At 42.9% G+C, this 16,933-nt stretch overlaps 1 protein-coding gene across 1 annotated transcript; it reads left to right on the plus strand.

Annotated features, from left to right (window-relative positions):
- The first annotated feature begins 3,510 nt into the window (after positions 1 to 3,510).
- LOC139240609 (probable G-protein coupled receptor 139) lies at positions 3,511 to 16,526 on the plus strand. The gene is made up of 2 exons (XM_070869162.1): positions 3,511 to 3,721; positions 15,625 to 16,526. The coding sequence occupies exons 1-2, from the start codon at positions 3,541 to 3,543 to the stop codon at positions 16,524 to 16,526; spliced, it is 1,083 nt and encodes a 360-aa protein (XP_070725263.1). The 5' UTR covers positions 3,511 to 3,540.
- The last annotated feature ends 407 nt before the right edge of the window (positions 16,527 to 16,933 follow it).

Here is a 16,933-nt window from a genome sequence, read left to right on the forward strand (position 1 = left end):
AGTAGATCTAATATACATAGCTTTAAAAGGCATTCGATAAAGTACCACATAATAGACTAGTGAATAAGGTCAGAGAATATGGACTTTTGGTACAAATAGCAGAATGGATAGTTAGCTGGCTTCACGACAGAAAGCAGAGGATGGAGGTAAAGTGCAGCGATTCATCGTGGCAGCAGTCAGGACGTGGAATTCGACAAGGATCAGCCCTCGAACCACAGTTGTTCACAATTTATGTTAAAGATTTAGACTTTGGAACCAAAACAGAATTTTTAAATTAGCTGATGACACCTCATTGTAGGGCATAGTCAATAGAGAGAAGACCAGCAACAAATTACAGGAGGATAGACTGTAAAATCTGATATAAGTGTGCAAAAAGGAAAAGATTAGAGAAAGTAAAAATGGGTCCCTTAGTGGGTGAGACAGGAGAAATTATAACGTGTAATTAGAAATGGCAGAACAATTAAACACATACTTTGTGTCTTCATGAAAAAAGGTACAAAAAACCTCGCAGAAATAGTGGTGAACCAAGGTTCTGGTGAGAATGAGTAACTGAAAGAAAATAATACTGGAGAAATTAGTGGGACTTAAAGCCGATAAATCCCGTGGACCTGATGGCTTACATCCTCGGGTTTTGAATTCGATGGTTATAGAGATAGTGGCTGCATTGGTTTTCATCTTCTAAACTGCCATAGATTCTAGAATGTTTCCTGTGGATTGGAAGGTAGCAAATGTAATCCGCACCCCCCTATTTAAGGAAGGAGGGGGAGAGAAAACGGGGAACTACAAAGCAGTTAGCCTGATATCAGTAGAAGTTAGCTAGAATATATTAGTCAGGACTTGGTAACAGGGCACTTAGAAAAAAATAATAGGATTGGGAAGAGCGAACACAGGGTTTAGAGAAATATAGAAAATAGGTGCAGGAGTAGGCCATTCGGCCCTTCGAATCTGCACCACCATTCAATAAGATTACGGCTGATCATGCAACTTCAGTACCCCATTCCTGCTTTCTCTACATACCCCCTGATCCCGTTAGCCGCAAGGGCCATGTCTAACTCCCTCTTGAATATATCTAAAGAACTGGCATCAACAACTTACTGTGGTAGAAAATTCCACAGGTTAACAACGCTCTGAGTGAAGAAGTTTCTCCTCATCTCGGTCCTAAATGGCTTACCCCTCATACTTAGACTGTATCCCCTGCTTCTGGACTTCCCCAACATCGGGAACATTCTTCCTGCATTTAACTTGTCCAATCCCGTCAGAATTTTATATGTTTCTATGAGATCTCCTCTCATTCTTCTAAATCCCAGTGAATATAAGCCTAGTCGATCCACTCTTTCTTCATGTGTCACTCCTGCCATCCCGGGAATCAGTCTGGTGAACCTTCGCTGCACTCCCGCAATAGCAAGAATGTCCTTCCTGAGATTAGGAGAACAAAACTGTGCACAGTATTCAAGGTGAGGCCTCACCAAGGCCTTATACAACTGCAGTGAGACCTTCCTGCTCCTAAACTCAAATCCCTTCCATTCCATTTTGCTTACAGCTACCAGTTCTTCTTTTCATTGTGGACCGTACCCTGTAGGAATATTGTACAGTTCTTAAGCATGAAAACCCCCTCACAATCAGTAGACAGACGAAATTCTCATTCCTATCGAGGCCTCCAATCATTATGAAAGGGAAATCAGGTTTGTCGCATCTGATTGAGATTTCTGAGGTTGTAAGTAACAGAATAGATAAGGGGGAGAGCAGTAGATGTGATATATTTGGAATTTCAGAAGGCATTCAATAAGGTATCACACAAGATGCTATCAAACAAAAATTAGGGCCCATGGGATTGGTCGTAATATTCCAGCATGGATTGAGGATTGTTTAACGGGGGGAAAAAAAACAGAGAGCAGGAATACAACAGTCATATTTGGCTTGGCAGGATGTAACTAATGGTGTACCACAAGGATCAGGGCTTGGGTCTCAGTTATTCACAATCTATATCAATAATTTGGATGAGACTTCCGAATGTACTATATACAAGTTTGTTGATGATACAAAGCTAGGTGGGAAAGTAAGCCGTGACGTTGATGCAAAGAGGCTTCAAAGGGATATAGATAAGATAAGTAAGTGGCCAAGATCATGGAAATTGAAAGATAATGTGGAGACATGGGAATGTGTCTACTTTGGGGAACAAAATGGAAGAGTGGAGGGTTATTTAAATGGTGAGAGATTGTGAAAAGTTGGTGTTCATAGGGACCTGGATGCCCTTTTATACGAATCACTAAAAGATAACATGCAGGTACCAAAGGAAGGACATACATGGCATTGAGGGAATGCAGCGAAGGTTCACCAGGCTGATTCCTGGGATGGCGGGATTGTCACGTGTGGAGAGATTGAGTAAACTATGCCTATATTCTCTAAAGTTTAGAAGAATGATTGAAACACACCAAATTCTTACAGGGCTTGACAGCATAGACAGGGAGGATGGTTCCCCTGGATGGGGTTTCTCGAACACGAGGTCACAGTCTCAGAATAAGGGGTCGGCCATTTGGGACAGAGATGAGCAGAAATGTCATCACTCAGAGGATGGTGAATGTTTGGAATTCTTACCCCAGGGGTCTGTTGAAGCTCATTCGTTGAGTATAGTCAATACAGAGATCGCTAGATGTTTGGATATTAAGGGAATCAAGGCATATGGGGATAGTGCATGACAGATGGGTTTTTGCTACAATCCAGTAGGTGCACGGTCACCCTTACCGATATTATCTTTTCATTCCAGTTTATTTAATTGCATTTAAGGTCCACAGCTGCCATGGTGAGATTTCAACTCAGGTCTCTGGATTTTTAGTCCGGGCCTCTGGATTGCTAGTCCTGTAAAATAACCACTATTCTGCCGTACCAGATTATTTAAAGTGTCAAAGATCCTGCATGCGTTTTTTGCAATCTTATCAAGTTGTCTTTCAAGGAGTAGTATACGTAAACAATTAAGTCTGTCTATCTGCACCCTATTTAATATTGCACCATTCAGTTTATATTGCCACTCCTCATTTTTCCTCCCAAAATTTATCACTTCACACTTGTTAAATTTTACCTGTCGTGTGTCTGTCCAATTCAGCAGACGTTCTATGCTCCCCTGAACTCTGCTCCCCTCCTCACTGTTTACTACATTTCTGAATTCCATATCATCTGCAAACTTTGAGATTATGCCTTTAGACATCTCCAGGCCATCATGCTCGATCAAAAGAAGCCCTGCCATTAATATAGAACCCTGATTGAAAGGGGATAACTGAAACTGGTTGTTCACTTACTGTAATTAATGTCAGTCTCCACGGGGTAACAGAAACTGTTGGTTCAGTGGCTGTACCTAATGTCAGTCTCCACAGAGACTAATTGTATCAGTGCAGGTTTTACTTGTTCTATTAAAAAAGGACTCCTTTCAATGTGTTTTCCCATAGTGTCAGTGTGAGCATCCCCTCCAGCACTATCAGGGGTTTGCATGCTGCTCCACAGAAAGGGAGACAGAATCTGAAAAAACTGGATTGGAATGATACAGCAATGGATCGGAATCTGAAAACAGTGCATTGGAATATTACAACGATGGACAGGAGTTTCATCTTGCTTTTTAACTATCTTGTTGCAAATTATGATAGATTACCATTAGAATTGCGAATCAGTGGTGTACTTCAGACTATTGAATACCTTTACTATCCGCTCCTTGCTGCTGTTGGTGTTCCTGGTAAGTCTCTGTGCCCAACTGTTAACTCTGCAAACCTTTGCTAACTGTATCACTGTCCTTGTAATTTACTCACCCCTCTTTGCTGCTATTGGTGTCCCTGGTAATTCTCTATAACCGAATATTAGATTTGTAAACCATGATTAACTGTATTACTGTTTGTGTCATTTAAATCTTGGAGCACCCAAGTCATTGCCTTCAGTCCTCGTCACAAACTCGGTATTCTATCAAACAACTCAGCCCCCTCACTGGCAAATGTCTGAGGCTGAACGAGACTGTTCAAAACCTGAGCGATCTATTTGAACCTGAGCAGAGTTCCGAACTCATATCATATGAAAGCAAAACAATGCAGATGCTGGAACCTGAAATACGAACAGAAAAGGCTGGAAATCTCAGCGGGTCAAGCAGCATCTGTGGAGTGAAGCAGATGTAACATATCAGTTCGTTCACCCTTCGTCAGAAGTGGCAAATGTTCAAAATGATCAAATTGTTAAGGATCACTGAAAGGAGGAGGGAAGGAAAGAACAAAATGGATGATCTGTAATGGGGTGGAAGACAGGAGAGATTTGAGAGACCAAAGGCATGATGGGCCAACTTGAGATGATAGTATCGGAAGTTAGAAAAAGATTAGCTGAGATAGAATGCAAAGGGGAGGATAATTATAAGCTGCCGTGGGAAACAAAGTGAGAGAAAAAATATATCAGAGTACAATATGGGTAAAGGTTAATCTCTAAAATTGTTGAACTCGATTTTGAATCCAGAGGGCATAACAGTTCTTAAAGGAAAGGTGAGGTTCCTTGAACTTGCATTGAACTTCATTGGAACAGTGCAGGAGTCAGAGGATGGACATATCAGGGTGGGACTGGAGTCGAGAATTAAAGTGACAGGCGAATGGTTGTTTGGGGTCACACATACCGACTGAACGAAGGTGTTCTAAAAAGCAGTCACCCAATTTGCATGTGGTCTCCCCAATATTGCGGGGACCATATCGTGAGCAGCAAATATTGTTTACTAAATTGAAAGAAGTACAAATCGCTGTTTCACCTGGAAGGAATATTTGGGGCACTGGACAATAGGAAGGAAAGAGATAAGATGGCAGGTATTGCATCTCCTGTGCTTGCACGGGAATGTACCATGGGAAGAGGAGGCGGTGCTTGACGTGATTGTGGAATGGACCAGGGTGTTGCGGATGGAGCAATCCCTTCGGAATGCTGAGAGTGGGAGGGGAAGATGTGATTGGTGGTGGGTCACGCTGGAGCTAGCAGAAATGGTGGAGGATGATCCCTTGAACGTGGAGGCTGGTGGGGTGAAAGGTGAGGACGAAGGGAGACCTGTCATGGTTCTAAGAGAGAGGGGAAGGTTCCAAGAGGGAGGGGAAAGTGTGTGAGCAGAGGTCCACGAAGTAGAATAGGCATGGTAGAGAGCCATGTTATCCATGGGGAATGGGAATCCTTGGTTGAGAAAAGAACGAAGATATTTCAGAGGCAATAGTTTTGAAGGTGGCATCGTCAGAGCAGATGCGATGCAGATCGAGCAACTGGGAGAATGGAATGGAGTCCTTACAGGATTCCAGGTGGGTGGAAGTGTAGTCCAGGTAGCTGTGGGAGTCAGTGGGCTTAAAGTCAATGTTTGTCAATAGTCTATCACCAGAAAATGAGACAGAGAAGTCGAGGAATGGAACGGAAGAGTCGGAGGTGGATCATGTTATGCTGAGGGAAGGGTGGAAATTGGATGCAAAGTGAACAAAATGTTCAAGTTTAGGGCGAGAGCAGGAAAAGGTATGGATACAGTCATCAATCTATCGGAAAACCTTGGTGTGGGAGGGGACCGGATTTGGAGTGGAAAAAATATTCCACATCTCCCGTGAACAGAAGGCATAGCAAGGACCCATGCAGGTTCGCGTAGCAACACCTTTAATTTGGAGGAATTGAAGGGAGTTAAAGACGAACTGTTCAAGATGACAACAAGTTCAGTCAGGTGGAAGAGGGTATTGGTGGTGGGGAACTGATTGGGCCGCTGCTTGAGGAAGGAGCAGAGCGCCCTCAGGCCATGCTGGTGGGCGATGGACATGCAGAGGGATTGGACGTCCATGGTGAAAAGGAGATGGTTGCTGCCACAAAACTGGAAACTGTTAAAGTGACAGAGGGCATCGAAGGAGTCGCAAATGTCGATGAGAAGAGGGAGCAAAGGGGGAAAAAGTAGAGTCGACAAAGGAAGCAATCCATTCCATGGGTCAAGAACAGCTGCAACGGTGCGTCTATCGGGTAAGTCCTGTTTGTGGATCTCGGGAAAGAGGTAGAAGTGGGCTGAGCGGGTTTGGGGAACTATGAGGTTGCTGGCTGTGGAGGTAAGGTTCCAGATGAGATGAGGTCAGTGACGGACTGGTAAATGGTGGCTTGATGTTCGGTAGTGGGGTCATGGTGCAGGAATAGGTAGGATGAGGTGTCAGAGATTACGAGATCAGCCTCTGCAAGATAGAGGTCGGTTCACCAAACAGCAGCACCGCCACCCTTGTCAGTGATAGTGAGTAAGATAGCTGTAGACTGCAGGACGATATCAATGGACTTGTCAGGCTGGCAAAGCAGTGGCACATGGAATTCAATCTGGAGAAGTGAGAGGTAATACATTTGGGGAATGCTCACAAGGCAAGGGAATACACAGTAAATGGTAGGATACTGAGAAATGCAGAGGAACAACGGGACCATGTTGTGCATCCCACAGATCCCTGAAGGTAACAGGACAGGCAGATCAGGTGTTTAAGATGACCTATGGAATGCTTGCCTTTATTAGCCGAGCCAAGGATATAAGAGCAGATAGATTATGCTAGAACTGTAAAAATCATTAGTTCGGCCACAGCTTCAATTCTTGCGTACAATTCTTGTCAGAGCATTACAGGAAATATGTGCTTGAACTGGAGAGAGTACAGACGAGAATTAAAAGGATTTTGACAAAACTAGAAAATTATATCTATGAGCAAATATTGGACAGGCTGGCGCTGTTTTCTTTGGAACAGAGGAGTGTGAGGGGAATCTTCATTGAGGTGTACACAATGATGAAGGGCCGACGTATAGTGGATTGGAAGGAGCAATTTCCAGTAACAGCGAGGTCAGTAACCAGTGGCCATATATTTAAGGTAATTGATAGAAGGATTAGAAGGGAGTTGAGCAGATTTTATATTACCAAGTGTGTGGTGTGGGTCTGGAAATCACTGCCTGAAATGATGGTGGAGGCAGATAATCTTATTACATTTTCAAAAGTTCTTGTATAGTCATTTGAAGTGCGGTAACCTGCAAGGGTATGAACCAAAACCACTGAAACGTTATTAGGTTGATAACTCTTCGTCGACAGTGGCAGACTTGAAGGGCCGAATGGCCTCATTCTGTGCTGTAAATTTCTATGATTCTATTAATTCTCACATCCCACGTGCCATTCTGGTAACATCCTCTGCACCCACTCTTATCCTTGACATCATTGATAATATGTCCTTCTCAGAATTAGACGGAACACTCCAGCTGGGGCCGAGCAAATGATTTTTAAAAGGTTGATGTTCGGTAGTGGATTTGTGTTACACCATGTCTCTGTTTTAAAGCCAAGAACTCCGTATGCTTTTTTAACAGCTATCGCAACGTGTCCTAGCACCTTCAAATATTTCTGTAGGGATTCCCCATGTCTCTCTGATCTTGTACCCACTTTAAATTTTTACCGTTTAGTTTAGTTTGCTTCTGCTCATATTTCCTACCAAAATCTATCACTTCACACTTTTCTGTGCCAAATTGCATCTGCCATGTGTCTGCCCAATTCAACAGTCTGTCTGTGACTTCCTGAAATTCAGAATCATTGATTTTATTCTCATTTTATTATTGGATTTATTTGCTTGCAGACTAGGTGTGATGCTGTTACAGCCGGTGTTAATTGCACATGCATAGTTACCCATGAGAAAATGGCTGGCGTTCATCTAGAGCTGCTGCAGTCCATGTGGTGAAGGTGCTCACACAATGCTGATGCTGAAGGAATTTCACGATTTTGAACTAGTGACGATGAAGGAACGACGCGAGATTTGAAGCATATGGTAGCATAGTGCTTATGATGCTTGACTAGTAATCCAGATACATGGATGAATGAATCAGAGTAATCACATACTCGGGGGAATTTTAATTAAATTAAATAAACAAATCAGGATTAAAAAGCAATATCAGTCATGGTAACCATGAAACTAATGGATTGTAGTAAAAAAAAACCGATCTGATTCACTAACGTCCTTTTGGGAAGGAAATGTGCTGTCTTTACCCATTCTGACCAAAATGTGACTCCAGACCACAGTAATGTGCTTGACTCTGAAATGGTCGAGCAAGCCATTCAATTGTATAAGGTGGCTCACCACCATCTTCTCAAAGGCAATTAGGGATAGGCAAAAAATGCTGGTCTTGCCAGTGATGCCCTCATCCCAAGAATGGATTTAAGGAAAAGTCGATGTCTGGATGATGTGTGACTTTGAGGGGAGAATTAGAGTTGGAGTTGTTTTGTGCTGCAGTCCGAGCTGAATTATAACCCCTCCCGGGTGCCTCATCCCCTTGATGCCAATTGTAAGCATGCAATTGCTGCCTGGGGGCGGGGGGTGAAAAGTATTTATGGTAAAATACTAAACATAAAAAAACTAACGTTTGCATTTTCGGGATGCAAATCCTTTACTGGACATGTGGCAGTGAGTTGGGCCTTGAACACGAGGATGAAAAGTTTAAAATCGAGGCATTATCGGACTGGGCACCGTTGTCGGTCACCGAGCAACGGGCGGGGTGGTTGGGTGAGCTAGGCTTGGAGTGAGTTAGGACACGGGCAGCAGAGTGTTGGCTGAGACAGAAATAGTTATAATTACTTTTAGATTTAACTCACATCTCCCCACACCTGGAACAATTTACCTCGGAGGATAACAAATGACTGTGAATTGGTTTCAAGCCAAGCCTTTGAGAGGCAAAATCTTAGTCCAATTAATCAGCACGCTGTGATGTTCGATATCTGCCGAGGTCTGCAGACAAGGACGGAGACATTTGTCCGGGCAGTGGAGCTAAACGGGCGGTATCTGATCGGGCGCCCGTTACACTCAGCACCGGATATTTAGTTGTACTGCAGTGAATGACGGATTTCTAGGCATAGGTCTTCAATTATCAACACTATTTTCCAGCAAAGGTGTCTTCGCAACTCTGTGAAGCCACTTCTGTGTCACAGAACTAATCTCAGTAATTCTGCACCATCGACACACCTGTCGTCCCAAAATCCATCGTCCTCTTTAAAAAAAAAACATTACGGCTCTACTCGAGATAAGGTTCTCATTGTATAACATGCAATGTGCCTCAAAACAGGAGGGCGGACAAACAGCCACTAATTGTACAACATGCAGTGAGCCCCTAAACAGCAGGGCGGAGTGACACAGAAACACTGTCACTGTCGTTTTAAAGATAAAGGACAAGTCACATTTGATTTTTAAAGAGACAGAACCAGTAATATGGATTTTTACACAAGTCATACAGGCTTTGTATAGGGACAGGACCAGTCTCACAGGCTTTTAAACGAGACAGGACCTGTCACACAGGCTTTTTTAAAGAAGGGCTAGTCACACAGGCTTTTTGCTGAGACAGTACCAGTCACACAGGCTGTTTAACGAGCCAGGAGCAGTGACATAGGCGCTTTAAAGAGACAGGACACGTCTCTACAATTATACAGGGCATTTGTGATACCACACTTGGTAAACATAAGAACATAAGAAATAGGAGCAGGAGTAGGCCAAGCGACCCTTCGAGCCTGCTCCGCCAATTAATACGATCAGGGCTGATCCGATGATGGAATCAGTTCCACTTCCCTTCCCGCTCCCCATAACCCCTTATTCACTTATCGTTTAAGAAATTATATATCTCTGTCTTAAATGTATTGAATGTCCCGGCATCCGCAGCTCTCTGAGGCAGCGAATTCCACAAATTTGCAACCCGCTGAGAGAAGAAATTCCTCCTCATCTCAGTTTAAATTGCACGGCCCCTTATTCTAAGACCATGCCCCCTAGTTATAGTCTCCCCCATCAGTGGAAACATCCTCTCTGCATCCACCTTGTCAAGCCCCCTCATAATCTTATGCATTTCGATAAGATCACCTCTCTTTCTTCTGAATTCCAATGAGTAGAGGCCCAACCTACTCAACCTTTCCTTATAAGTGAACCCCCTCATCTCCGGAATCAACCTAGTGAACCTTCTCTGAACTGCCTCCAAAGCAATTATATTCTTTCATAAATATGGAAACCAAACCTGCACGCAGTATTCCAAGCGTGGCGTCACCAAAACCCTGTGGAACTGTAGCAAGACTTCCCTGCTTTTATAATCCATCAACTTTGCAATAAAGCCGAGATTTCTTTGGCATTCCTCATCACTTGCTTTGGTTGCATACTAACCTTTGCTGTTTCATGCACAAGTAACGCCAGATCCCGCTGCATTGCAGCACTTTGCATTTTTTCTCCATTTAAATACTAACTTTCTTGTGACATTTTTCTGCCTCAACACTTTCCAACATTATACTAAATCTGCCAAATGTGTGCCCACTCACTTAGCCTGTCTATGTCCTTTGGCAGATTTTTTGAATCCTGCTCACACATTGCTTTTCCTCCCATCTTTATATCATCAGCTTATTTGGATATATTACACTCGGTCCTTTCTTCGAAGCAGTTAATATAGAGTGTAAATAGTTGGGTTCCCATCACTGATCCCTGCAGCACCCCATTAGTTGCTGATTGCCAACCCGAGAATTAACCAATTATCCCGACTCTCTGTTTTCATTTAATTAGCCAATCCTCTATCCTTGCTACTCTATTACCCGCAACAACGTGAACTTTTAGCTTGTGCAGTAACTTTTTATTTGGCACCTTGTCAAATTCCTTCTCGAAATCCAAATACACCACACCCACTGATTCCCCGTTATCCACCCAGTTCGTTACATCCTCAAATAATTCCAGCAAATTTGTCAGACATGAGTTCCCTTTCATAAATCCATGCGAACTCTGTCTGACCAAATTATGCATTTAAAATGTCCCGCTACTGCTTGATTAATAATGGATTCCAACATTTTCCCAGCCACAGATGTTAGGCTAACTGGTCTATAGTTTCCTGCTTTTTGTCTGCCTCCTTTTTTAAAAAGGGGCGTTACATTTGCAGTTTTTCAATCTGCTGGGACGTCCCCAGAATCCAGGTGATTTTTCTAAATTACAACCAATGCATCCACTATCCCTGCCACTACTTCTCTGAAGACCCGAGCATGCAAGCAATCAGGTCCAGGGGTTTTATCCGCCTTTATTCCTATTATCTTACTGAGTACCACCTCCTCAGTGATTGTGATTGTGTAAAGTTCCTCCAACCCCATTTGCCCCTTGACTATCCACTGTTGGGAATTTGTTTGTATCCTCTACCGTAAAGACTGATACAAAATATTTGTTAATAGTTTCTGCCTTGTCCATGTTCCCCATTACTAATTCCCCAGTCTCATACTCTAAGGGACCCGGATTACCTTTAGCCACTCTTTTTCTTTTTATCTACCTATAGAAATTCTTGCTATCTGTTTATATTTAGTGCTAGTTTAATTTAGTTATCTATCATCCCTTTCTCATTCGTTTTATTGTCATTCTTTGCTGATTTTTGAAAGCTTCCCAATATTCTGTCCTCTCACTAGTTTTGGCCACTTTGTATGCCTTTGTTTTTAATTGGATACCGTCCTTTATTTCTTTAGTTAAACACAGATGGCTAGCTTTTCTTTTACACCCTTTTCTTCTCACTGGAATATATTTTTCTTGAGAGTTGTGAAATATCTCCTTATATTTATGACACTGTTTATCAACCGTCCTAAACTTTAATCTATTTCCCCAGTCCAATTTAGCCAACTCTGGTGTAATGTGACCTTGTCTGGTCACCTTACCTAAGTGAAGTGAATGTTCATTAGATTGGAACCTGGCATGAGGGCATTGCCCAATGTGAAGCGTTTGAGTAGATTAGGCCTATATTTCATAGAGTTTAGAAGAATGAGTGGTAATCTAATTGAAAAATATATAACCCGTAACAGTCTTGACAGGGTTAATGCTGGGCAATCTAAAACACGGGGTCACAGTCTCAGAAGAATGGCTCGGTCATTTAGGATTAAAATAAGGAGATATCTTTTCACTCAAATGGTTGTGAATCTTTGGAATTTTCTATCCCAGAGGCATGTGGATGCTGAGTTTTTGAGTACATTCCTGACAGAGTTCGATATATTTTTGGCAACTAGGAGAATTACGGGATATGAGGATAGTGCCAGAAAGTGGAGTTGTGTTAGAAGATTAGCCATGATCTTGAATGGCAGAGCAGGCAGAATGTGTCAAATGGGCTAGGGGCAGCACGGCCTGACTGCACTGCAATTTGTGTGTGCACTAGGTCCATGCAGCAGAGCAGGTCTCCAGTTGGCCTGGTTAACCCTTGCCACTGGTTAAAGACCTAGGTCTGTCAAGCCCGTGTGATGGCTGATGTGCCACGGTCATCACACGTTAAAACATCCACGCACAGGCATCTTCCACCCCTGGAGTTCAGGACTGGAACATCGGGTGCTGCATTGAAACATCTATGAAATTCAGCCTTCTGCTGTGGAAGCAAGTCATCCTCGTTTTCGGGACGACCTATGATGATGACTCCAGATCGTATTTCGTATCTTCTTCTGCCGCACAGGCGAGAAAAGCGATAGGACAAGTCACACATGTCTTTTGAAAGAGACAAGAGCCGTCACACATGCATTTACGGAGAATAAACTCTAAAAACACGGGCTTGAAATTCGTCTCCTGATTCTGATCACCTCTTTCAAATCTCCTCCCAATCTTCTCTGTGCCAAGGAGAACAACCTCAGCTTCTCCAGTCTACCCATGAAACTCAAATCCCTCTAAGGGGGCCGCACAGAACAGATAGTTTTGGATCGGTAATTCAGAGCGTAAATTCTAGGCCCTCATATAGTTCTTACAGATTATTAGACCATTAATGTTCATTCACAGATACCAATCTTGTCATGAATATGACACTTTAGAAACTCTTATCTTGCAGACTCCTTTTAATATATTTAATTGTCCATAGTATTGTGAAATATTTAATATGAAATAGTAGGGTTTTACCCACATGTCCTAAGAATGTCTACAGATAGCAATCCATAACGTAACTGTGTGCTTTAAGTGCTGGAGACACTTGGTGGAGTCATGAGTCACTGCAGAATACCCAGCCTCTGGCCTGCTGTAGTCGCCACAACATTCATGTGGCTGGTCCAGTTAAGTTTCTGATTAATGGCGACCCTGAGGATTTTGATGGTGGAGTATTCGGGGATGAATTTTCCCGTGGACGAAGTTAGACTATCGCTTGTTGGAGGTGGTCATCGTCTGCCGCTTGTGTGGACAGAATTTATCATAGACATCAGGGATGAGGATTTCAGTTATGTGGGGAGACGAGAGACGCTGGGTTTGGTTTACTTATAGTAGAGACGTTCAGAGGGAGATTGAATAGAAGTGTTCAAAATTATGAGGGTTTGCTCCAATGGCCACAATGTCATGAGCAAAGTTACACTGGTATAAGATTATTGGTAAATTAAACATAGAATCATAGAATGGTTAGAGCACAGGAGGAATCCATTCTTCCCCTCAAGCCCGTGCTGGCTCTGTGCATTCTTGATTACAACCACTTGCTGCATAAATAGTGTTTCCTCATGTCGCCTTTGATTCTTCTGACATTCACCTTGAATATTTTTTACACAGTGAGTGGTTAGGATCTGGAATGCGCTGCTTCAAATGATAGTGGAGGTCGATTAAATCGTGGCTTTCAAAAGGGAATCGGGTAACTACTTGAAATAAAATGAATCAGGGCTACGGGGAGAGGGCGGGGGATTGGGACGACCTGAAGTGCTACTGAACAGAGCTAGCACGGGTTCGGGGGCCGAATTACATCCTTCTGTGCTGTAAACATTCTATGATTCTCCAAATATTTACTATCCCATCCTTGATATTGTTGGTGTTACTAGTAAGTATGTCAGTCCCTATATTATTTCTATAAACCATGTTACACTATAATATTATTCTTACTATTACCCGTGGGATACTCTCTTATTAATGGTACACTGTGGCTCTAGTTACTGCTTCTTTCTTACAACATGGGTTGTAGTTTAAAATTACTGGAACATCCTTGCTTCTGTTTGTGTCCCTGCTAAGTCTATTTACACAGCAATGTTGCTATAAATAATGTTTATTGTGTTTCTCTCCTTGTCATTCCCAATCCCATCCACGCTGCTGTTGTCGGTTATCGATTCTGAACGTTGTTCAATGTTACCAAGATTCAAATGTTCTATATTTAACTCAGCCGACTATATTGGTCGAGACTCTTTATTTAACGAATTACAGCCTGTTTTCTGCACTCAAAATGTGTAACAGATCAGAATAATGTTGTCTTGGTTCATAAGATTTTTCACCTAATGATGACAGGGCATGGAACTGAAACATTAACTCTGTTTCTCTCTCCACCGATGCTGCGTGACATGCTGAGAATTTCCAAAATGTCCTGTTTCCATTTCAGATTTCCAGCAACCGCACTATTTTGCAGTTGTTTTCACCCAATGTTCGGTATGGTTATTTACACAGAGTCACAGGGAAATTTGCTAGCAGATCATAGGCACAGGTTTACATGTCTGAAATATCCGCTAATCATTCAGTTCCAGTCAGTGTCTCCTGTCCCACCATCTCCAGTTCTGCATTAGTGGCATTGCTTCTGATGGCTGGAACAGGACAACGAGGATCAATTACATTGTCATAAAATCTTCATTCGGCCTTATTTCAATACTTTTATTTCCAATCCATGATTTTACTTTACAATTGTATCCCCTGTCCGTCTTTCACAGTTTAATCGATCGCTCAGTGAGGCCCAGAGTGATGCTCTGTTGACTTCTGCTGCACTTCAAAATACACAATCCCTGCAGATTTTAACTGAAGTACTGAGGATAAGAAAGTACGTTCATATTTTCTCGTCTAATATTCTCTGAACACGTGAACACCAACAGGTGAAAAAGTACATGGATAAATCTTCCATTTGACTTCAGATACTTTACAAAATCGTTTGGCGGCTCTTTGCCTGTGAGATAAGACATCTGATTTTGATGTGAATAAATGCATTTCATGGCGCATTATCAACGATATCTACTTATTACAATTCATGTCTATTCTTTGCAATGTAATTTGGGAAATCTTCCCTTCAGTCAGGTACAATTTGAGTATTTCAACAAAAATGCCGAAAGCTCAAACTTCAACACCTTCTTACAACTAGTTATATTTATAACTGAAGTGCGCTAGCATTTATTATCTTAGCATTGTCAAATTACATCCATATATTTTAAATACAATTGTCTGCAATTATTGCACGCCAAGTTTGCAGTTTCTGCATTTTGCTGTTGCATTCATTTTCTGTTCTAAGTATAATGAATATTCTAACCAGGAGCAGGTATCCCAGCTGGATTTCCCCCTCCCTAACACAGTGGGACAGAAGCGAACTGCACCGCTCAACTGGTCCCGGGACATCAAGGCTTCATGGGAGATTCGGGTCCTTTGCGTTCCTGGGACCTCGGGCGGTGCTTTTGCCTGCTGGGCTAAAGGTAGATCTATCATATAATCTCTAACTGATCAAACGTCTGTTAGTTTCATGTTACGTTTATCGCTATTTCCTTTATTGATGCCACAATAAACCCTGTATTCCGCTCCACGGGTAATATACTTGACGATATCGATTAATAATGGTAATGCATTACAGACATCACCCCAAATCTAATTAAACTGTTGCTCTTGCTCCCAACCTGATATATAATTTTCCTGCTTTTTTTCCCCTCCCTCACAGTGAACTTAGTGACGATTGTGATCCTGTCTCGGGGAAAGTGCGGTCTCTCCAAATGTGTAACTCGGTACCTGGTGGCCATGGCAGTGGCCGATCTACTGGTCGTTATCCTCGATCTGATATTGAGGCACATTCCGGTTGTTTATTGGTGGCAGTTTCAATTTGTACGGTCCCTCCCCGTGTGTAATATCCACGCCGTCCTGCTGTATGCAGTCACAGACTGTTCTGTCTGGTTCACCGTCACTTTCACCTTTGATCGATTTATGGCCATTTGTTGTCAGAAGCTGAAAACTAAATATTGCACCAAGAAAACAGCGGCTGTGGTTCTGGGAACAGTGACTGTACTGAGCGGTTTAAAAAACATTTTCTGGTATTTTATGCTGAACCGTTGGTATTTGCTTGTGAACGTCCCCTGGTTTTGTGTTGTATCAGTGGCTGTTCTGTATTCGCCGGTCTGGACAGCAATCGAGTTCCTACATAATATCCTAACCCCGGGTGTCCCGTTTGTTCTGATTCTGCTGCTCAATGCAGTCACCGTCAGACATATTTTAGTGGCCAGCAGAGCCCGCAGGAGACTCCGGGGTCCCAGCAGTGGGGAGAGGCCCAGAGACCCAGAGATGGCGAGCCGCAAAAAATCGATAATTTCACTGTTTGTTATCTCTGGAAATTTCATCCTGTTATGGGCGGTATTTATGTTGTATTCTATATATTACCGGATGTGGTGGTTCGGGTATAAGTCTGTCAATATACCTGATTATGTAAGTGCACTTGGATTCATGCTGCAGATGCTGAGTTGCTGCACAAACACTGGTATTTATGCCGTGACCCAGGCAAAGTTCAGAGTGCAGCTCAAGAATTTGGCAAAATATCCCTTTACTGTGCTTGTGAAATTCATTAAACGATGAGAAGAAGCAGAGACTTTGGAGCCTCAGACTCCATGTGGTGTGATATTGTTAGCGAGCTGCTCTCCCACGCACGTCCACTGGGCGAGTGATCCGGGTGAATAATGACAATCGCACACACTACACATGGATCCCTATGAGGGGCCAGTGATTTGGGTGAATATTAACTCACTCACACACTGTCTACACTGGGCTCCCTGTGTGAGGCCTGTGATCCCGGTGAATATTAACACACTCACTCACACACTGTCTACACTGGGCTCCCTGTGTGAGGCCTGTGATCAGGGTGAATATTAACACACTCACTCACACACTGTCTACACTGGGCTCCCTCTGTGAGGGATCTGTGATCAGGGTGAATATTAACACACTCGGTGACACACTGTGTACACTGGGCTCCATGTGTGAGG

The sequence above is a fragment of the Pristiophorus japonicus genome, chromosome 32 (genome assembly GCF_044704955.1).
Source record: "Pristiophorus japonicus isolate sPriJap1 chromosome 32, sPriJap1.hap1, whole genome shotgun sequence".
Taxonomy (NCBI): Eukaryota; Metazoa; Chordata; class Chondrichthyes; family Pristiophoridae; genus Pristiophorus; species Pristiophorus japonicus.

Coding starts and splice junctions, on each gene's coding strand:
- LOC139240609 (XM_070869162.1), top strand. CDS start 3,541: ATGGATCGGAATCTGAAAACAGTGCATTGGAATATTACAACGATGGAC. Junction 3,722..15,624: donor TGCTGCTGTTGGTGTTCCTG/GTAAGTCTCTGT, acceptor CCTCCCTCACAG/TGAACTTAGTGACGATTGTG.